General features: G+C 48.8%; 1 protein-coding gene across 3 annotated transcripts in view; it reads right to left on the bottom strand.

The window, feature by feature from the left end:
* PAX5 (paired box 5) overlaps window positions 1-23,487 on the bottom strand; it is a 192,674-nt gene that overhangs the window by 104,627 nt on the left and 64,560 nt on the right. For all 3 annotated transcript variants that reach the window (XM_059141534.1, XM_059141533.1, XM_059141535.1), the window contains one exon: window positions 19,346-19,521. In XM_059141534.1, the coding sequence (XP_058997517.1) occupies window positions 19,346-19,521 (176 nt within the window). The remainder of the gene's footprint in view (window positions 1-19,345; window positions 19,522-23,487) is intronic.

Raw genomic sequence — 23,487 nt, 5'->3', positions numbered from 1 at the left:
TACCCCCTTCTCTCTTCAAGAGCGATCTAGGATACTAGAGAATTCCTGTCCTCTGTTGCACCAAAAGGGAAATATTAATTTGCTTGTTTGTAGGGGAAAACTCTTATAATACAACCCAGAATTAATAATTTATTACAAAGATTTCTTAGCTCCTCAGGCAGAAGTTCTAAAAGTGATACAAATTGTTATTTTGATTACTTTAATGGGATTCTCCCCTCAAAGCCTGAGCTCATTTGCTGGTGTAATTTGTTGCCAGGCGAACAGTGAAAACAGAGCCTAGGGAAGAGAAAGTTTCCAGCAATTCCGCAGTGCGAACATCCCGCCACTACAGGTCACACAACACCTCTAGTCAGCCTCCTGTCCCTCCCACCTGCCAAGTCCAACCTCTCTGCCTCTCCCACCCCCTCTCGACCTCCCGCCCCACCCAGGCAGCTTTGATCCCTTTGCTGTCAAAACCCTGTCTCTGCACTGCCGAACCTCTGCTGTGGCAAATGTTCCTTGACCATAATGATAAAAGTAAACGATAATAGAAGCAACATTTTTGCAGTGTCTGTTACAGGCAGGACCTTCTGTTAAATTCTCTTCAAGTCCATTTCATTTCATCTGCACAAACAAAAATGACACAAGAACTGTTATTGCTCCATTTTACGTATGAGAAAACTGAGGTTAGAGCCGTGGTAAGGCCAAACCGGTATAAAATAATAACTCTGTACACAAGGGAAGAAAAGCTAATGTTTGTTCTAGAAGTTATGGTGGTTTGTATACTGAAACCCAGGAATAGAAAGTCCCACAGACTCTGGAGGTAAGCCTGCAATCATGTATTACCAGGATCTGCCAAGAGGCTCAAAAGTTGGGTAACATGGGACACCTGGGTGGCTCAGTCGTTAAGCGTCTGCTCAGGTCATGATCCCAGCGTCCTTCTCAGTGGGGAGCCTTCTTCTCTCTCTCCCCCTCTGCCTGCCACTCTGCCTGCTTGTGCTCCCTCTCTGTCTCTCACTGTCAAATAAATAAATAAAATCTTAAAAAAAAAAAAAAAGTTGGGTAACAGCTTGCAAATTCACAAACAGCTGCTTTGGAAGCCTGTGTTCTTCACCAGGGTGCCATCTTCTACACGTTGCTCCCTGATGCCCTCTGCAAAGGGAAGGCTGCCTCACTCTGCTCCCTGCCGTCTTGTGGACAAAGCAGAGGGATCTGCATGCTCCCTGTGCCCCAGCACCAGTCCCATCCAAGCCACTGCTCCACCCAAGCACCCAGCCACGACCTCTCCTTGGAACCCCTCACCATCTGCCCCAAGCAGTCCTTCCATCGTGTTAATGGACAGCCTACCTCCCTCCTGACAGATGCCCCCTTCCTCTGACATCTTCCTCTGCTTTCAACCTCACTGAGCACACCTCTTGGACTCTGTTGATCCTAACATCCATTCCCCTGCGCCAGCCCCATGGATGGCCATGGGTAGGACCTTATCCTGTCATTTAGAGCAGGTCTATCTTCCAGACCTCAATCCTCTGAGCACCTTCAGAACACACTCTCTTCCTGATGAGCGGGCTCCTGCCAGGAACGTCAAACAGTTACAGCAGGTGGATAAAGTTATCTGTGCTCTCGGTATCCCGAAATGATAATAGCATGGCCAATTCCCCTACCCCACTAGAATTGTCTGTATTTTCTTAAAAAGCACTGACATTGAGCTGGGTGATGTGATGGTCTTCAAGGAATTCACCCTTGTGTTTTACAGCCAAGCTATCAGGAAAGAATCAACAAATCCATCTCTTCTCCAGAATGGATGAGAGGAAGGGCAATCACATTGGTCACAGAATGTCAAAGCTCTGAGTTGGAAGGGACCCTAGTGGTCATCTCTTCCAAGACCCCGTCCAATGCTTGAAAACTTTCCTCAGCCTTCCTTCTAGGTGGCTGCACTGTCCATGCCAGACGCTCCCAGTGACAGGAAACCCAATGCCCAATCCGTGTGCAGGCAGTTCGGTCTGGAAGTTTTCCTTTGCCTGATTTGAAAGCTACCCTTAATTTCCACCTGGGTTCTGGGCCTGCCCATTGGACCCACAAATGAATCTGCTCCTCCTCCATCGGAGCCCTTCTGAGATCCGACTACATTCTCGCGTACCCATTGTGTTTTCTCTTCTCCGGGCCAACCAGTTCCAGTTCCTCCACAAGGACCTCACAAGACAGGTCTGGGGGTGGGGAAAGCGGCGGATGAATGTGAGGGAAGGTAAGTGGTGGTTCAAGGTATAGGCCTTTGACTGCCTGGCTTTAAGATCTGGCTGCAGATGTTTCCACCGATAGGTCTTTGGACAGGCTGTCCTCTCTCTACTCGGTTCTCTCATCTGTAAAATGGGAACGATTGTACACCACCTACTTCACAGAGCACGCAGAGGGTAGGTAAGGAGCTGCATGAGGAGTTCCTCACAGTCCCTGGCTTATACTGAGGGCTTAATAAATGCTAGCTCTTAGGTCTAGTCCCTTCCCCCCAACCCAGTCACACCTGTGGTCGTGTTCCAATTAGCTGCCACCCTTCCTAAGGTCAGGCCCTCCCCTGGAGTCCTACAACACACGTGTGGTCTGACCAACACAAAAGAAAGCAGTCTGGAGTCTGCTTTCACTGGCACCCACGTGACTGAATTCATGGACAACGAAAACCCCTAGATCTTTCTCACCGGCGCTTCCGTTTATCTTCATGCCCTCTTGCTTTAATTTTCTGAAATATCACTCATATAACTATGGAGTTATTATTTATGAAACCGCTGATCCCTTCCAATCTGGGGGCCTGCCCACCCCCTGCTTTCACTGTAACTTTTCATTTACTACTATTTTCAGAACATACAAGTCTAGAAATTCTTTCATTAGTTAACACTGGCTCTCTAAGGAGACACAGATTAGGCAAGCAGCAGAGAGCCTTCTAATTGTCTTAGTATGATTCTGTCCTGTTTGTATTTTTTGCACCATGTATGTGCTACTTCCGCTTTGCCTTATTGGAATTTGCTGCTCTTTTGGTAACCGCTTGACTTGAATGCTTAACTCATTAGTCTTATCTTTTTAAAAACAAACTGCATTTAAAGCTATTCATTTTCTTCTAAGTACCATGTTAGCTTCATCACGCAAGTTTTGATATGCAACATTATTATTTTGGGGACGGTCAGGATTTTTGGTTGTTCAGTTCTAATATTTCATCATTTCTGTTAGGATTCCTTTTTTGACCCATGGATTTTTAATTAATTTATTTATTTTTAATTTTTTTTTAAAGATTTTATTTATTTACTTGACAGACAGAGATCACAAGTAGGCAGAGAGGCAGGCAGAGAGAGCAGGGGAAGCAGGCTCCCCACTGAGCAGAGAGCCTGATGCGGGGCTCGATCCCAGGACCCTGGGATCATGACCTGACCCGAAGGCAGAGGCTTTAACCCACTGAGCCACCCAGGCGCCCTGGATTTTTTTTTTTTTTTTTTAGTTTATTTTCTTTCTTAACTTTCAAATATACAGAAGCTTTGAGGCCATATTTTGCTTTGAACTATTAATTTTCAATGTTTGCACACTCTGATCAAAGACCATGGTCTATGATGTCAATTTTTGGTATCGTGGATATTTGCTTTCACAACTAGCACATAGTCTCTAAGTGTTCCTTCCACATGTGTTTGAAAAGGATGTTTAGTGGCTAATTGTTGCCCTTTTATGTATCTACTTGATCAAACATATTCATTACATGGTACAGAACTTAGAAATATGCCTTCCAATTTTTTGTCAGCTTGACCTATCCATTAGTAAGAGGGGTATACTGAAGTCCCCAAAATGTATTATGGGATTTTTCAGGCCAGTTCATTGACATTTTTGCTTTAAACATTTTGAGTCTCTCTGGCTAAGGACATACAGTTTCAGGACTGCCGTCTCTTCCTGTGAAGGGTTCTTGATCCTTTGTCTTTGCTGATCCTTTGGGCCTGAAAGTTCATTTCATCTTGGAGTGATCATACTCTGTCACATTTGATTTGGTTAGTATCTGCCTGATCTATATTTTCCTATCTCTTTACTTACAAGCTTTGAGTACCATTTTTTTTTAGGTTAATTCCCATAAATAGCATATTTCTGGGTTTGGGTTATTTTTCATATCTTCTGTATTATTTGACAAATTCCATCTATTTATATTTACTGAGACTACTCAAAGGTTTGTGATTATTCTTACTATCTACCATCTAATTTTGAATTTTTTAAAAAATTTTGTTTATTTATTTGACAGACAGAGATCACAAGTAGGCAGAGAGGCAGGCAGAGAGAGAGAGGAAGAAGCAGGCTTCCTGCTAAGCAGAGAGCCCGATGTGGGGCTCGATCCCAGGACCCTGGGATCATGACCCGAGCTGAAGGCAGAGGCTTTACCCCACTGAGCCACCCAGGTGCCCCTAATTTTGAATTTTTAATTTACCATGCTTTTTTTCTTCTTTCTTCTTCTCTCCTATCTTCTATTGGAGCCACTGAGTATTCTATGTCTCCCTCTTTGCCTCAGCCGATTTGGAAGTCATATATTCCACTACCATAACTTTAGTGATTACCTTCATGTGCTCATTTCCGTCCTTGACATAACCAAATCTAAAGTTTATCACTATATCTATCTTCCTCCTGAGTAATACAAGGATCTTAGAATTTTTAACTCTGACCTTCCCACTCCCAATATTACATATTGTTTTTCTAAAGATTTTTATTTATTGATCTGACAGACAGAGATCACAAATAGGCAGAGAGGCAGGCAGAGAAAGAGGAGAAAGCAGGCTCCCTGCTGAGCAGAGAGCCCAACGTGGGGCTCGATCCCAAGACCCTGAGATCATGACCTGAGCTGAAGGCAGAGGCTTTAACCCACTGAGCCCCCCAGGTACCCCCAATATTGCATATTATTATTGTGCCTTTTTTTCTATTGATTTTTAAACACACCAAAATCAGTCATTATTTCAACATCAATAGTTATTCAGATTATCCTTTGTTGATCGATGTGTTTGGTTAACACTGCTCCTTAAATCTCATCCCTTCCTTCTGTGTGTCACATTCTTCTTGTAGGCTACGAATAGATTGGTCTCATGTGTTTTTTCAATACGCTCTGATAATCTCTGTCTTTTAATGGGTATATTTAAACCATTCACATATAAAGCAAACATTGTTCTAGCTGGATTAATATCTACTATGTTTGTAATTGTTTCCTATTCATTGAACTTGTTCTTTGTTTCATTCCCCTCCCTTTCTTTCTCTGCGTTTAATTAAATATATTATAGGATTCCATTTTATCTGCTTCATGCCACTGAAAAGGACACTTAAATATGTTTAAGAGGGTAATTTTTATATCACATGTTTTACCACAATTAAGAAAAAATTTTAAAGTTAAAAAACCTTTTAGTGTACTGTTATGCTGAAAAGAAATTTTAAAAAAACCTTTTAGTGGTTGTCCTATGAGTTTTCAATATACACTTACAATTACACTAAGTTTACCTTCAATTAACACTATACGTCTTCGACTGTGGTGCAGGTACCCTCTAACACAGTAGCGTTTTCCTAATTCCCTCTTTCTGCCACTGGTGACATTGCTGTCATTCCTTTCACTTACCATATGTCATAATCATCCCATACATTGTTACTGTTATTACTTCAAACAGTTAACCCTTTAGATCAATTAAGAATTAGAAAAATCAAAGAATTTGTTTTACATTCATTTATTCCTTCTCTAATTCCCCTCCTTGCTTTTTGTTTGATCTGAGTTTCTGACCTATATTATTTTCCCTCTTCCTAAAGAACGTTTTTCCTTGCATAATAGGTCTGCTAGGCATAAATTCATTCTGTTTTTGTTTGAGAAAGTATTTCTCCTTCACTTTTTTTGTTGTTGTTTTGCTTTGTTTTTAAGATTTTATTTATGTATTTGACAGTGAGAGAGAGAGAGAGAACAAGCAGGGGGAGCAGCAGAGAAGCAGGCTTCCCACAAAGCAGGGAGCCCGATGCAAGGCTTGATCTCGTGATCTGAGCTGAGCCAAAGGCAGACGCTTAACCCACTGAGACACCAAGAGCCCCTTGTTGTTGTTCTTAAGTAGGCTCCACGCCCAATACAGAGCCAAGTGTAGGGCTTGAACTTAATGACCCTGAGACCAAGACTTGAGCTGTGGGATGCTCCTTGCTCAGCAGGGAACCTAATTCTCCCTCTGCCTGCTGCTCCCCCTGCTTGTGCTCTCTCTGACAAATAAATAAATAAAAATCTTTTTAAAAATTAAAAAAAAATAAAAACCTGAGCTGAAATTAAGAGTAGGATATGCTTAACCAACTGAGCCACCCAGGGACCCCTTTCTCCTTCACCCTTGGAGGATAATTTCCCAAGACACAGAATTCTAGGTTGGTGGATTCTTTCTTTCAATGCTTTAAATATTTCATCACACTTTCTTCTTTTTGTGTGGTTTCTGACACGAAATCCACTGTAATTTTTATCCCTGTTCTTCTAGAAGTAAGGTAGTTTTTCCTTCTGGCTTTCAAGATTTCTCTTTGTCATTAATCTTCTGATGTTTGACTATGACTATGTGTGGGCATAGATATCAAAATATCTTGATATTCTCTGAGTTTCCTGCATCTGTGGTTTGGTCCTTAATTTTGGAAAGTTCTCAGCCATCACCACTGCAAACACTTCTTCCTTCTCGTTTTCTCCTCTGGTACTCCAATTATGCCTATGTTACTCCTCTTAAAGTTATTTCACAATACAGAATAGAGAATTATTGGGTGTTCTGTTTTGGTGGGTTTATCTTTATTTTTGAGTTATTTTCTTTCTCTTTACATTTCAGTTTGGCAAGTTTCTGCTGAGACATCTTCAAGCTCACTGATCCTTTTCTTAGTTGTCCAATCCACTGAGGAACCCATCAAAGGCTTTCTTTATTTCTGTTATCGTGCTTTTTATTTCTAGCATTTCCCTTTGGTTCTTTCTTAGTGTTTCCATAGCTCTGCTTATGTTACTCATCTTTTTGTACTGCCTACTTTTCCCATTAGAGCCCTTAACACACCATACTTATTTTAATTCACTATATATAATGAACCTAAAACCCATGTTATATCTGAGTCTGTTTCTGATGCCTACTTAGTTTCTTCAGACTGTTATTTCTTGCCTAACTTTTAAAAAAGATTTTACTTATTTATTTGACAGAGAGAGAGATCACAAGCAGGCAGAGCAGCAGGCAGAGAGAGAGAGAAGGGTAAGCAGGCTTCCCGCCGAGCAGAGAGCCTGATGCAGGGCTTGATCCCAGGATCCTGAGATCATGACCTGAGCCGAAGGCAGAAGCTTAACCCACTGAGCCACCCAGGTGCCCCTCTTGCCTAACTTTTTGCTGAAAGCTGGGCATGATGCACTGGGTAACAGAAACTGAGGTAAAGAGACCTTTAGTAGAGGCTTTATGTTAATCTGGAAGATCTCCCGTGTAACTCAGTATGCTCCTATTTCTGCAGATTTCAGTAGCTGTTTGCCCTCAACCTCAGTTCTCTGATGGGTCAAGAAAAGTTGTTGATTTCAATTTGCTCAGCTTTATTTGTTGTTGTAAATATGGGAGTGATGACTGCCAAGCTCTTCACATACCAGAGCTAAAACTGGTGGTCTTTCATATCCTTTCTCCTGAAGTACATCTTTCAGCAATTCAGCAAGTGTCTGTGAGTTGTAAACCTTTGGTGTACTCATCAGAAAATGTCTTTATTTGCCTTCACTGTTAAGTTATTATTTATCTGAATACATATCAATTCTTATTATCTCTTAACACTTACAGATATATTCTACTATCTTCTGACTCCTACTGATGCTGGAAAAAATTGTTCTGTCCATCTAGAAGTTATACCTTCTCTCTGGCTCCTTTTATAACTTTTGCCTTGGCTCTGATGTTCTTCAGTTTCACTACTGCTTTGTCTAAATGCACATTTATTTTTATTTAACTTGCTTGGGATTTAGTATGTTTCTTCAATCTAATGACACATCTTGCTTGCTTCTATTCTGTATACTTGTTGGCCATTATTTCTTCAAATATTGACTCACCTCTATTTTTTCCTATTTATCTTCCCAGAACTCTCAGATACATATTGGACCTTCTCATGAAACTCTGGTTTATCTGTAATGCTCTCTCTCTTTTTTTTTTTTAAGACTTATTTACTTGAGAGCAAGAGCATGGCAGGGAGAGGCAGAGGGAGAAGGGGAGAATCTCAAGCAGACTCTAGACTGCGCATAGAGTCTGACACAGGGCTCAATTTCACAACCCTGAGATCATGACCCGAACCCAAATCAAGAGTCAGATGCTTAACCAACTGAGCCACTCAGGTATTCCATGTAACCCTCTCTTTCTTACTTCCGAACTCCTTAAACTTCTGTACTGCATTCCCAGCAATTTCCTCAGCTGTCTCCCAAATCACTAATTTTCTACTCAGCTGTGACTTATCTGGTATTTAATCCATGAATTCAAATTTTGATTTTGATGACTAATTAAATTTGTATTTCCAGAAAATACCTTTGGTTTTTTTTCTAATCTGCATATTCCTTCCTCATGGTGTTTTATCTTTTTGTAGTGTTACCAGTCCTTTCGTGGTCTCTAGAGACATTTTATAGTTCCTTCAGATTTCCTATTATTTTAGGTTCTTGCAGCACTAATTCTTCTGGTTAAGTCTCCATTTCCCTCTCAGTTCCTTGTGTGGTTTGCAACTTTTTAAACTGTGAGCTCATCTTCAGTGGTTATTGTTTGCTCTGTGGGCATGCTATACAGACTGGATTGTGGAAGGATTCAGACAGGATTTTTCATGTGCTTCTGTCAGTTCTCTCAAGGATCTCACTGATTGGAGCAAAGTTTTTATGTTCATTTCTCTTCTTGAATTTCTTGGGAATAATATATAGTGAGATATCACACTTGTATGTGGCACAGTCTTGGGATTTTAGCCTCCCATGGGAAACTCCTGCTCTGAGTCCCATGCAGAATCAAAATTTTTACTGCTTTTGTCAGCCTGGGAGCCAAAATGTGCCCATTGCTCATTACGTGGAAAGTGTCACCCCTCCAGGTTTCAAGTTTTCTGCAGAAGTTTCAGTTCCAACTCCCATATCACACAGGTCTAAGGTCATATCTTCAGTCTCAGCACCAGCATCAATGCCCCCAGCCCCCGTTCACTTGGAACTATGTCCAGGACTAGTAAGTACCCTGGGCCCCTGGGACATTAGCTCATGCACTTAAAGTTCTGGCTCTGAACTCCTTCCTCGCTTCCAGCTCCCAATGATTTCCCTATCTTCCATTCAACTCCAAATATATATCAAAAATATTTTATTGTTATATTTGATCCAATACTTCTATTGTTTGAGAAGAAAGGGGTGCCTGTAATAGCTGAGACCTTGTATCAGAACCAGAAATCTACGTGGATTGTTGTTTTTTTGTTGTTTTTTAGTTTACAAAGCAATAAAGTTTGATTTTCTTAAGAGCTTTGTAAACAACCAAATCCCTTAAGCCCGACTTGCGGTGCACTCCCAACACAAAGCCCACAAAAAAGAATACGGCTGGTGTACAGGCACCCAGCTCCTCTAGAGATCTAGGGAGCAAGAGCTCCGGTACAGTCCTCGCTATTATCTCATTCCAAAGGCAAAACTGACATCCAAGTTATATCTTGCTTGCATTTCAGTGTTCGGGAAGGCATTTCTATGCCCTCTCCATGTGCTGGGAAGAATAGGGAAGAGAATTGCTGTCCTTCTCCTTGCTGCTGTGACCCTCTCTACTCTTAAGGCTCCTACCATGGGAAGACTCACTCCTCAGACTATTCAAAGCCCAGGATATTCACTGGGTCCCCTCCACAATGCCTTGGGGCAGAGGTCTTCCTCTGGGGGCGCCTGCGTGGCCCAGCTGGATAAGCGTCTGACTCGTGGTTTGAGTTCATGTTGTGATCTCAGGGTCATGAGATCGAGTCCCATGTGGGACTCCACACTCAGCTCTGAGTGTGCTTCAGTTTCTCTCTCCTACTCCCTCTGCCCATCCCGCTCATGCTTTCTCTCTCTAATAATAAATCTTTTTTTAAGAAAAGTCTTCCTCTGGCATCAGGCTTCCAGGTACAACTAGGTCAGAGAGTGCCTGCTTCTCATGGGAAGGCCCCGCCGTGCCCTCTCTGTTCCATCCTGTCCATCCGCAATCCTGTGGGTAAGCTGTCTGCTTCTTTAATCTCTAAAACATATGCCCCTTCCTTTCTTCAACATCCCCAAGTTCCTGTACACCAAGCCCACTTCAGAGAAGTCAAATGGAAAACTACTAACCTTTTCATCAAGAGTTGAGGCGATGATGAGGTATGTTCATTTTTTAAAAAAAGATTTTATTTCTTTATTTGACAGAGATAGCGAGAGAGCACAGAGAGTGGGTACAGGAGAGGGAGAGGAAGAAGCAGGCTGATATGGGGCTCCATCCCAGAACCCTGGGATCATGACCTGAGCCAAAGGGAGATGCTTAACCACCTCAGCTACTCAGGTGCCCTCTTTTTTCCTTCTTATTTTATTTATTTATTTGTTTGTTTATTTATTTTTTTTTATCAGAGAGAGAATGTACACAAGCAGGGGGAGCAGCAGGCAGACTGAGAGGCAGACTCCCCGCTGAGCAAGAAGCCCCATGTGGGAACTGATCTCAGAAACCCGGGATCATGACCTGAGCTGAAGGCAGATGCTTAATGGACTGAGCCACCCGGAAGTCCCGTTGAGGTACATTCTTAGAAACCAATACTTCTGGGTGGGACATGTTCCCTGCAGTACCCTTGGGTGGAAGGAAGTCACAAAGCACCAAGATAGTAGCACATTATCCAAGCCTCAAACTGGAAAATCTAGGAATGATGCCTCAGAATGTCAGGGATTTTTCTTGGTTTAACTTGGGCTATCAGCAAGGCTGCCTTCTCACACCCTATGGTCAAAGCAGAAATGTACTGCTGAGCATGTGGTCATCACACTGCCCTAGAAGGCAGAGCCTTGTAGCGGCTGTGGCTCTCCTGTGCATGTTGCTGAGGACTGAGCTTGGGGCCTCCATGAGACACAGAAAAAGCATGGCCTCCTTTGGGGAATCGTCCTATTCCCTCCCACTCCCCAGTAGATGATGAGACGTTAGAAGCACACAACTGATAGCTTCCCTCTTTGCCTGGACTATCTGAAAGATCGGAATCAAATCTGAGCTCAACTCTAGGAAGCTGGGAGCCTGGCTGCAGGGCTGGGGAGCTTGGGGTTAGGTGGGGGGACATAGGGAAGCAGAAAGGAGGGGAGAGAAGCAGTGCATCACAGGCCACAATTCCTGTTCTGGATTTCAGACTAGAGAGCAGGCCAATCCCACACAGGGCTGACAACTGTCCCCAGCGGTACAGCGACCTCCAGGGGGACAGCAACATGGTCTCTACTTTGGCAACAGCCTCCTGGTCCCCTGACCCTCCAAATCTCCCCACAGCAGCAAAATAATCTTCTAATCCATATTGGACTGGCTCCCGAGAGTCCCTGGTTTGCAATTTTGCAGAGGCTTCTCCTTGCTCCCAAAACAAAATCCAAGGCCCTGGCTCTAGTCCCCACCTGGCCCCCACCACCGCACCCCTGTACCACATGCTGCTTTCTGCCCCTCATGCTTACCAGCCCCATGAGGCATGGTTATTGGACCAAATAACCAGCCTCAAGCCTTTATATAGGTTGTTCCCTCTTCATGGAACACTATTCCCACCACACTTCCCCTTCTTGAGCTCAAAGGTGCCTCCTCAGAGAGACATTCCCTGACCGCCCCCCCATCTAGATGAGGTCCCACTCTTTACCCTTTGGTCTTTCTTTTCAGAGCACCCAACACACTCTATGATGCTTGCTAGTGACACACCTTTTGTACTGATAGAATCATGTTGCCCACATCTCTCTCTTGCTATAGGGTAAATTCTGGGGAGCACGTTTGTCACGGCTGTGTTCCAGCACTTAGCCCAGTACCTGGTGCAGGAGAGGTGCTCGATACACGCCTGCTGAGTGAAACCACTCGATCAGTCAGCAAGTGTCTGCACATGCAGAGGAAAGCGCACAGACTCCAGAGGACTGTTTACACCCGCAAAGAGCAGGGAGCAGGGAACATGGCTGAGCTACGTCATCAGAATATGTTCCTTAGTGTCTCTCTGCCTCAGTTTCCTGATCTGCCACATGAAGATCGTACTGCAGGCATCCTCCATGTCACAGAGCCACTGCGAGCTAGAGTCCTATGTTACCCCGTGTTGGGGTTTTCAATTAGCATTTCCTTTATCTTAAGTTACACATCACCCCTCCAGTCCCCTCACAAGCCGTGGCACGTGTTGGCAGGACTCGGGTCTGTTTAATCCTCCTCTCCCCTCTCCTTCCCTGAGGAGACCCCGAGCTCCTGGGCAGGGGAGGCCCACGACCATGTGTAGGCAGCAAGGCTGGCGGTGGCTGTCACCACCCAGACCTCCTCACCAGGAGGCCCCAACCTATTCTGTGCATGAGGGGAGCTGGGGCATTGCCAGCCTCCCAAGACCTTGCAGCTCCAGTGACCCAGGCTGGCCCCCCTAGTGAGAGTCCCTGGGTGGGGGGGCAATTTCTCTGGAGTGTCCCTTCCACACTGCAATATTAAGGGTCTCCTTTTGTTGGCTCCCCTATTCCTTCCCCTCCTCCCACCGGACCCCTCTTGTTGTTTTTTGTTGTTGTTGTTGTTTTTTAATTAGATTTTATTTATTTATTTGACAGACAGAAATCACAAGTAGGCAGAGAGTCAGGCACAGAGGGTGGGGGAGGCAGGCTCCCTGCCAAGCAGAGTTCGACATGGGGCTCGATCCCTGGGATCATGACCTGAGCCGAAGGCAGAGGCTTTAACCCACTGAGCCACCCAGGCGCCTCCTCTCTTGCTCTTCTTAACTTAGAATCATTCTTTCAGGTTGGAAGACCCTTGACATTTAGCTCCTCAAGTCATCAGTGGATTCATAAACTTCTAACACAGCATATATGAATAAGGATAGCGTCTACTTACATGCCTCTGGCGACAGGAAGCTTGCTACTTCACAAGGAGGCCCACTCCACTGGTTGAAAAGCTTGAGCTGTCAGAAAGTTCTCCCAGCCTGCCCCTTTCCCTGCTCACATTCCCAAGTCTTCCCTTCTTCAGACCAAATAGCCCTAATCTCTTAGTCATCCCTCCTAGAAAAGAATTTTCAATTGTCTCTCCTAAACACTCCCTACTTCATCTGCAAAGGAAGAGCGTGGCCCAGAGCACAGCCTCGCAAGGGGAGGACCGAGGTAAGCGGAGCAGAAACAGAAGCAGGTCACAGTAGAACAGCAGAGTCACTGCCCTCGGACTTCTGCTCATCCTTCCACTGGTTCCTTTGGCAGTCCCTCCGCTTTCTAACTCATGCTCGCCTCCCAGGATGAGTACACGGAAGCCCCAGGTGTGTTCCCAGGAAACCGCTCACCTGTACGAGTCAGTGGGGCTGCCTGACTAAGCTGCACCTGGGACAGCCACAGTGGCCACAAGCCCGGACCCTGATGTCCGACTTTGGCCCATACCTGTGGCGGGGTCCCTGCTAACTTCCCTCAGCCCCAGCCACCCCGCCTGCGCGGTAGGGATAGGAACGTGGCGGGGGCTTTGTAATGCAATGGGCCAAGAGGCTGCTCCTCAGAACAGATCCAGGCACAAGGCAGGCCGCGAAGGCACTGTCGCTCCAACAATCACCATGGTAATGACTAGAACCCGAGGCTTTCAAGTCCGTGCGGACTGAAGTGGGTCAGTGAAGGCCTCCCGGGGCAGGCAAGACTCCTGGTGGGCCTGGCTCGGGTAGATGTAATAACAGACTGAAGGGAAACAGTGAGCAGGAGCTTGGAGCGAGAACAACCACCGTAAGACGGTCATGGAACCGCGGTAGCCGCCACCCTGCAGGCTGCAGCCATCCCCGCTGTTCACGCGCTCAGCCACACGCACACACCGGCCTGCGGTCCGCGGCCCCCTCACACGGAGGAGGGGCCCAGGCCACGGGGGCCATGAGCGGTCAGGCCTGGCCATAGCCAGAGCACCCAGGGGGCCGGCAGGGGGGCGTGGGACAGTGGTGAAGGGCCGTGACGGGGATGGAGGGCTGGGGCTGAGGTCTCAGGTGGGGGAAACCGTAAGTGAGGGTGGGCTTTAGGAAGAGAGCTGCAACTGGAGGGACAGGGACAGGGCAACAGGCAGGAGGCCCCATGAAGGAAGCTTCCAGGTAAGCACAACAGTCCAGACCACAGACGCGGAGCTTTTCAGGACACACCCCCCAAAGGGGAAGTCAGACTTCCTCACCTCCACGTTCCTCTGGGGTCTGCTCGCCTCCTGCTTCTCCAGCCCCACTGTCCCTGACTGCCTTTCACTCCTCCTACATCTCAACCTCCCAGACCGTCTCCCAGTTCCCTGCTGTACCTTTGCCCACATTGTTCCTTCCACCCAGAATGCCGCTCCAGCCAGCTCCACCATCTCCACGGATCTGGAGTCTGCCCATCCCACAAGATACAGCACAAAGGGCACCTCCTCCAGGAAGCCTTCCCCCTTCCTCAGCCTACTTCACACTTACCTCCTCGCTCTCTCCTTTTCCTGCCCCACCTCCTTCTGCTGAGCCCAGACCCACTACCCAGAAAAATGAGCTCCCTGAAGCAAGGAAGCATGCCCCACAATTCATCTTTCCCCCCACGATCCCAGCCCTTTTCCTGACTCAAGTAGGAGTTCAGACCATCCCTGATGACCAAGCTCAGTTATGTTCAAAATGGCAAACCAGCCCCTTTCCAGGAGTAGGACACCCACAGGAACAGGCTGTGCTCAGCCCAGGCCCACCAGCCTGGAGAGATGCCACCATTCAGAGGGCAAAGCAGCACAAGCAAGCGGGAGGCATTTCTGGTGGCTTTCTCTTTTAGACGAGGGCCAAGCCTTCTCCCAGTTTAACCCCCATGACCTTTGAACTTCCCGGGAGGTCAGCAGCACGTCCCCTTCCCCAGCTGTCTTTCTGTCTCTGGCCCGATGGGAGGGAGGGCCCTGGGCCGGTTCCATTTTGCGCCCGTATTGATCTGTTGGCAGCAATGGGCTGGATAATTAGCCAGGAATTAGGGTTTCTATTACAGCCAGGAGGCTGCTCCAGCTGATTTATCACCTGAATAATTTACTGTGATTGAAAGGAAATTAAAATGAACTCCATTTGACAACTGTGAGCTTTTATGGGCTTTAGTGAAGGCTCAAAAGCCAGATTAATAGCCTGGTGTTGGTTAATAGTCTGCCGAGAGTAAATACGGCAGCCTGTGCTCGCCTTAGCCTTCCTGCCGAGGCCGGAGAGGGAGCGGCTCCCACCAGCAGCACGACCGCGACAGCGTCACCGCGAGTTTTACTGAAACAGACTCCGCTGTTCTGAACACACACGCCACCAGCACTTGTTTCTTTCCTTTTTTTTTTTTTTCCCTCTTCAGGTTGATGTTTACTCCCTCCACAAGTGGGGAAAACAGAATTGCTTCTTCAATAACCACATCGAGAAGGAAGTGTTTGATTGCCCTAGAAGTGTGTACGCAGGACACCCAGGGCCAAGGGTTTACTCAGTGCCCGTATAAAAGCAAGAAGCCAGGCCGACCCGCCCAGGGCAGATCTCGGTAGAAAGAGCGGCTGGGTAGGTGTGGGCGTGACTGGCAGGACCCCCACCTGTCCTGGAGGAGGAATGTTCTTCCCATGAGTGGGTGGGCTGGGTCATTGAGGGGGATTTGACCACCTAAGCCCATGGTGAAACTCTGAGGATTCTGGAATAACAGACAGACTCTGGCTGCAAAAGGCCAGTTCTGAGAACCAGCCAGTTAGAAAATGCTCCCAGAATCTTTCTCCTGAAAGGGGGCCATGCAACCATCTAGCCCAAGATGAGGACAGAAGACCCTGAAATCAAATTCTAGCTCTGTGGCCTCTGCAAGTCCTGGAAGCTCCCTGGGCTGACCACAGGTTGAACAGTTTGGGGGGGGGGGAATGTTCAGTCTGTAAAACGGGGCTCTACCAAACTTACCCACACTGTTTAGTGGGCATTTAAATCACGAGTCGAAGGAAGAGAGAGTGGACATGAAGGCCCTTTGCGACCTGCACCATACCACACGCAGGTGAGGAAGACCACTGTTGTCCAGCTGCTGCTGTGCAAAATCTCCATCACTACCCCCGCAGGTATGGAAACTTCCAGGGAAAAAGCATCCCTCCCAACAGGACAGAGCCGGGACTCAGCTGGACTCAAATCAAACTCCTTCAACCCCAAGGCCAGGAAAAGCTCCTTCTTCCCCACAGGCTGCTCAGTGAAACGGACGGCGAGCCCCCACCAAGGCCACTAGACTCTGGAGACCTAGGTCTCCTCACACAGGGAAGAGACACCCCCCCACCTTGGCCACCAGAGCTCCAGGCCCTCTTCTGGGTGTCACCACCAGGCCAGGCAGAGAGTGGGCATGAGGGGGCTCAAGGAGCTCGTACCCTTGACAGACACCCCTTCCCAGGCTGTGGCCCCTTGCTTTGGCTGTCATTGGTCCGGTGACTGGGAAGCGGGAGCGAGGATGTCATTCATAGTCCAGTGCCTGTGTGTGTGCCCGGCAGCCCCGCGGCCTCACCTTCCATCTCTCCTCATTACTGCACATTACGGGGAGGTGAAGCAGATTAACCAGAAAACATTGAGTCAGTCATTACTCCGCCACACGCTCGCCTGAAGGCCCCGCCTCGGAGCCCACACAGACACAGGCCCGCGGTCGCGTCCGCGCCATGCTGAAGGACACCACACTGCGAGGCTGCTAGGAACGGGGCCCTTGAAGCATCCGTAATGCAGGTCTCCTCCCCACCAGGCCCTATCTCTGCAGGGAGTCTAGTAGACCTGTCCCCTCTGCAACATCTCCATGCTACCAAGGCCCCATGCTACCAACTGAGGCAACCTCCCCACTCATCAGGGCCCACAGAACCTTCTCCCTTGCTTTGCAGGTTCTAAATCCATATCATATCGCCCCTGGGAGCTGTGGACAGACAGAGCTGATGCCTGACTCATCCCTGCACCGCTTGGGTGCCTGGCACTGTGCCAGCCTCATTGCAGCTTGCAAGAAATATGTTGGATAAATGAGCATATGAATGTCTGAGCAAGTGGGTAAGTCCATGGGTGGCTTCTGGACTCCTCCCAGTTATGAAGCCCTGTAGTCTCTGCCCAGATTTCCCGGGTATTCCAAGTTAAATAAAATATGAGGCATGTCTGAGTCTGAGCATCCATGAGAATCACCTGGAACACCGAGGGAAACCCAGTCTCTAATACTGAATGTCTGCTTTAAGTTAACAGGAGCTTAACACGAGCACCGAAGTCTTCACGTGGTAGAGGCCAGGCTGAGTGTGGAGGTCTGAGCCCTCACTCTTCCTCTCTCACTTGCTGGGCAGCCTCAGACAAACCCTGTCCCTTCTCAGGGCCTCTAAGGGCTGAGGGGGCTGAAAGATTGTTCTCCAGTCCCCGCTGTCTCTAAAATCACATGACCTTATCAGTGGTTAGAAGACAAATTTTCTCCCCAACTCTGGAGGAAAGCTAGGCCTCATCCAAGGAAGTCTCCTTTTCTTCCTCCTCCTGTATCAGATGGAAGGTGCATTTGGCCATCCCTCAGAAGGGCTGTCTGTGACGGAAAGCCCAAGATCTGGAGCATGTGGGATCAGCTCCAGCCAGAACAACGTGTAGGAGAAAGACCAAGGTTCCCAGAGGAGACTTAACGTGTAGGAGAAAGACCAAAGCCTTAACCACAGTCTACAAGGCCTGGCCCATCTCCCCAACATCACTGTCCCTTCTCCCCATGCCCCTGTGCCCTAAAGCTGAGCCACACGGGCTCTCTTGGCTCTTCTTCCACTTCTCACTCTTGCCATGCCCCCTGTCACCTGAAGGCCTTGCACTTGCTCTTCCCTCTTCTCAGGCGCACTCGCCTCACCCCTATGTCCCTTCTCCTGGTTCGGCCCTAGGCCTCAGGGCTCAGTATTTCCCCCAGGAGGTCACTGTGGCCTCCAGCCTGGCTCAGACTCTACTTTATTCTTTCAGAGAACCTCAGATAATGTCCCCACCTCAGCACCTAGAACATCTGTAGTCCATGACTTTTGGGTTCTTCTTACTGATTGTGGTTCTTCCACATACCTGTAGGCTCCCTGGGGCAGGTCCAAGCCTGCCTTGTTCACTGAAGTACCTAGTGCCTGGCTCCAGGCTTGCACACGGGGGATACTCCTCAACATTAGTTAAGTGAATACATGACTTGCTCTGGCCTCAGGCAAGTCCCTCTCCCTCTCTTGGCCTCAGTTTCCCCACCTGGAAACAAAGTGGCTACATGGGCTGTGAAAGCCCTCATAGGAGCTTCTCAGACAGCCAGACTGTCACAGGATGGTGGCCTTGAGGCTTTGCTCACCGCTCACTCCTCAACATCCCCTCTGGCCTCTCTCCTTTACACAGGAAACTGTGCAGGCAGCCTATGTGTCTTTGAATGGCTCTGGGGGAAAACTTCAGAAATGCCATCTAATAAGCACGTAGAGAAAGCCCAGTGAGGCCCATCTTCACCTTCTGTACCAGCGGGGTCTACCTGACGTGCACACCACATGGGAGCTCTCTGTGGGCAGGAACCACATCTGAGCTGCCGGGGCCTGCCAGGTAACCAGCCCAGACCGGGCATCAGGAAATAGCCTCCTGAGCTGAATCTGGTACCTTACACACCTTATCTAGGCCCCAGAAGCCTCTCACTGGGCAGAGTCTTTCTGGTCCTGTAGCCAAGGCAGTGACTGAGCGTCTGTCCAGGGCTAGCAAGGGGTCATTCTCCTACATCCCTCCCTCTCTTGCAAATGACCGAGTTGGGAGTGTGTCCAGTGAGACACTTCTTCACTTCCAGGCTCTGGGATTCAATCTCTAAAAGCATAGCAGGATAACCTGCTTGGGGGCTGACAGTGGGCCACACCCTAGCACCACCATAACGTGGCTTGTGGCCATATTTCCATCTTCACCCTGACTGACAGGATAAGGACCCAAGACCACCTCGAGTGGCCCCAAAGATCACGACACGGCCCCTGTGCCTGGGGAAAGGACACCATTCGGCAACAGGGCAGAATAGCCCCACCAGGCATGCCACCGTCCCCACCCCCGCCCCCCCAGGCTGGCTGGGGAGACTGAGGCACTGAGGCAAGAAGCTGCCAGAACCCCAGATGAGTCCTCCTGACCCCGTGGGAGGCCGCAACTATGCAAGTTTGTCTGAGAACAACAAGAAGCCCGCCTCAGAGTAGAGCACGGCATTGTCATGCATGCCCCCCCAAAGGCCTGGGGGAGGGCAAGCCGAGCCTGCGTCGAGCTGGAGGTCTAGTGGGCAGTGAGCAGTGGGGCGTACCTGTTCGGGCTTGATGGGCTCCGTGGTGGTGAAGATGTCCGAGTAGTGCTGCCTCTCAAACACGCGGTCCAGCACCTCCAGCTGCTGCTGCGTAAACAGGTCTCCCCGCATCTGCTTCCGGAGGAAATCTCTGCCCGGCAGCGAGTGACCGTTGGGCACTGGAGATTCCTGAATACCTTGGATGAGCAGGAGACATGAAGGGGGAGTGCAGGTTACATAAGTTGCTGAAGAAAGGCATGTCCGACAGTGAGATTTGGGGCAGGAGGGCCTGAGAAACGCCCGCGCCCAGTTCCTCCCCTGATAGGAGACAAAACAGACAGGGACTCAGCCAAGGGGCTTCTCAGCCAAGGGCACTGTGCCGGCCAGGGCAGAGCCACGTGCCAGGCACCATGCCACACCCTTTTTCCATGCATCATCCCATCTGAAACTCACAGTGATCCCATGGTAGATAACATGTCCCCCATTTTGCAGATGAGAAAATTGAGACCTGAGAGATCAAGTAATTTGTCTGAGGACTAGAGCTCAGGTTGGCTGGGAGTCTTTTTTTAAAGATTTATTTATTTGAGAGAGAGCACGCGTGTGTGCGGAAAGAGTGCGTGTGGCCAGGGGGGTAGGGAGGAGACGCAAAGAGAGAAGGAGAAGCAGACTCCCGCTCAGCACAGAGCCCGACTCAAGGCTTGATCCCAAGACCGTGAGATCATGACTTGAGCCCAAATCAAGAGTTGGATGTTGAACTGAGCCGCCAAAGCGCCCCTGGAGTGGAAGTCTTAACCATCAGGGGTCACTGCCTCTTCTGCACTGAGGCTCCCCACCCCTTGAAGGTACCAGTTTCATCCCAGAGCCAAGGCTCTCACCCAAGACGCTTGCCACCATACCACGTGACCAGTCGGTAAAGCACTGTACCGGGACAGCTGTAGGGAAACAGCCTTCACACAACTCTGGTGGGACCCCTTTGGACACACACCCACGAAAGACAATTTGACAAAACCTATCAAAACCACAAATGCACATTTCCTTTGATAAAGCAGCTGTACCTCTGAAAATGTATCTTACCACTGGACTCGCACATAAGGGAGGTGATCTATATACAAGGTTCTAGTAGCAAAAGACTGGAAACAACGCAAGAATTTATTTGTAGGGGCTGGCTGCATAAGTCACGGCGTGCTCACACAGCGGCGTGCGGGGCAGCCGCGTGAAGGAGCGAGGGCTCCCGCTGTGAGCCGATATGGGAAGATCTTCAGGATACACCGTCGTATGAAAAATAAACCAGCTACAGCAGAGCATGTATAACGTATAAGCTTCTGTGTGAGAAAAAGGAAGAGAATAAGACTTTATGTGCCTTTTGTATATATATCGCCAAAGGAGCTCTGGAAAGCACCATGAGAAACATCGAGAGCGCTCGTCCTTCCTTTCCTGGAGGCAGGAGATGAAGGGCCCTCCCTCAGAGCACCCTTCTTGTTGTGTTTTGTCTTACTGCAGAACTCTCAATGTACTACTGCCTGCTCAAAAACGTGAATTACCAAGAAAGTACGGCATTAAATTCTCTGTGTGTTCTGTATTGTTAGCTCTTCACAGGGTTACAGCCTCTGGGGGTGATGCTTGCATTTCAAAGAAAATTCTATGAGTTACCAATAAAAAAGAAAATACGTTGGTGGGGGGCACCTGGGTGGCTCAGTGGGTTAAGCGTCTGCCTTTGGCCCAGGTCATGATCCCAGTCCTGGGATTGGGCTCCCTGTTCAGCAGGGAGTCTGCTTCTCCCTCCCCTGGCTGGTATGGGCTCGCTTTCTCTTTCTTTCTCTCCCCTTCTCAAATAAATAAATAAATGAAATCAAAAAAGGAAAGAAGGAAGGAAAAGAGGGAGGAAGGAAGGAAATGGGATGAAATATTTTTGGTGAGCCTTGCGCTTGAAGCGTTCAAAATGAAAGACAGCAAGGAAGGCAAAAGACAGCAAGGAGATGGCCTCACAGGCCCTCATGCCCCGGGGCCCTCTAGGACCCAGCTGCTCATGCAGGGATGACCACAGACACTGTTGGAACCCAGACCTCTGTCTTCGCCTTTGGAAGCGCCTGGGGGAGACAGCAGGCATCCGACCTCTCGCTGGCAGGTGCCCTCACGCAGGCCTTGACTGATTCTCCCCCTGGTCCCACCCTGTCAGCACAGGCTGCCCTACTCCTCATCCATCACGTAGTGTGAGGAAGGAGACCAAACCGAGGAGCGTGAAGCAGTAGGGTGCTGTGTCACTGAGGTGCTACCCCAAGCGGCTGTTTCCCCAACTCTCTTATCTGGAGGCAGACGCAAGGCAGGGTCTGACATTGGATCAAAGACACCAGCTGCGGGTGTTCCCAGGAATAATGGCCTTCCAGAGTCCTCCATGGAGGCTGGTGGCTCAGGGCACCCCAGTGTCTCTACAGGAAGGGCCTTCAGAAGCAGCTCATAAATCTCCCTGAGGAAACAGATCGCACCTGCACTTTGACCCAAGAGGATAGGATAGGCTAAGCTATAGCCTCAGTGACCAGATACCCCAACACGTGGGCCCCGAGGGAAGCTGGTCTCTCTGGCTGATGTCCCCAGCCTAGAGTCTGGGTCCCTCCTCTGGCTACATGCAACACAAGTCTTCCACGAGACTGGTCCCTATTCCTGCCCATGATGTCCTCCTCTGAGGACATCATCCTCAGAGTCCCTTTTTCCAAGATGGCTTATCCCCATGGGGACCATTCCTACAAGGGCATCGAAGACTAGTAGAATATAGGAGCTCAGAACCCTGCCCGTGCTCTCCCATTGGCTGGCATCTGCCCAATGACCCTATTATCAAAGATACACACACACACACACACACACACACACACACACAGGGGAGGACACTCATCTTTCTTCTCCTCAGCTAATGCCCTGGCCTGTCATCCTGGCTCCAGTCACTCCTACTGAAGTATGACCTTGCCCTCGGTCCCCAGTACTCCCAACAAGTGGTTCCCTGTCAGAGATGACACCCACTCTTAAAAGACTTCTTTCTGTCCACCAACTTCACTTAGACTCCCCAGCCCCATCCTGCCAGCCAGGCCCCAAACTCCTAATGAAGGCTCTTTCCTGTCGGCCAGTCCCCGGTGACTCCCATCAAGATCTCACTGTGCCCCCAGCTGGGCACTCCCCACCCCTTCCCTCCCACTCAGGCTGCTCCATCAGACACATTGGCCCGGCCATCCTCCCACAGATGTCCTCAGGCTCGATCCCTCTCCTGTGGGATTCATAGACCAGGCTCTTTGCACAGCTCAGAGTTCTGGAAGGGCAGACCTTCACCTCCACTGAGGAAGCTGAGGGTGCCTCTGCTGAGGGCTCCTGTGGGCAAGGTCACCATCTGGTCACTAAGTAAAGGCTCAGGGCACATGGCCAACTCAAGTGTATGCACTGGGGGGTCCATGGAAGCCTAGCTCGCTGAGGACAGGTTCCCGTACTCCAGGCACAGGCAGTTCTGTGGGGACCTGAGCCATCTTTTGGGAAGAAGCCTTGCTGCATTCTGCTCTGGTTTTCTGAAAATCAACCACAGCAGCCACGGGCCAAGTCTGGGAGAAGGCCCAGACACTCCTAGCAGAGGACCGCGAGCTGGAAAGAGCCACCTCTCCGGTCTGTGCCCCTGACCTACAATTCCTCCCACTGCCCTGGCCCCTCCAGCACCCCCACTTGCTTTCTCCACTGGGAGGGAGGTACGGTAGGTCTACCTTGTCACTCTGCACAGACGCCTGATGTCGGTCATTTCCTGAGGAGGCGGAGACACATCTACCCATATAATCACTCATTGGACAAACATGGACGAAGTGTTTACTCTGTACCAGGTGGTGTTTAGAAAAAAACAACAGAGGATACAGGGATGCCTCAGACAGGTCCCTCTTCCCAAACCAGAAAGGGCAGCTCACTTTTGTCAATACTCACACGGACATGTGGCTACAAACTGTGATTACTGCCAAGTAGAAAGAGTGTTCTAGAATCATGTGCACAGGAGTTTGGAGAATGAGGGAGAGGTGTGACCGCACAGGGGGTGGGGGGGTGAGAGAAGTCTTCCACAGGAAAATCATGCTTGAACTGAGAGTAGAGGACAGGGCTCAGCCGGGCAAAGAGGGTAGGGGTGGAAAGGGTACGCCAGGCAGAGG

This window comes from Mustela lutreola, chromosome 12 (genome assembly GCF_030435805.1).
Source record: "Mustela lutreola isolate mMusLut2 chromosome 12, mMusLut2.pri, whole genome shotgun sequence".
Lineage (NCBI taxonomy): Eukaryota > Metazoa > Chordata > Mammalia > Carnivora > Mustelidae > Mustela > Mustela lutreola.
The sequence above is the reverse complement of the archived record's forward strand: the minus strand, read 5'-3'. Positions and strand labels throughout refer to the sequence as shown.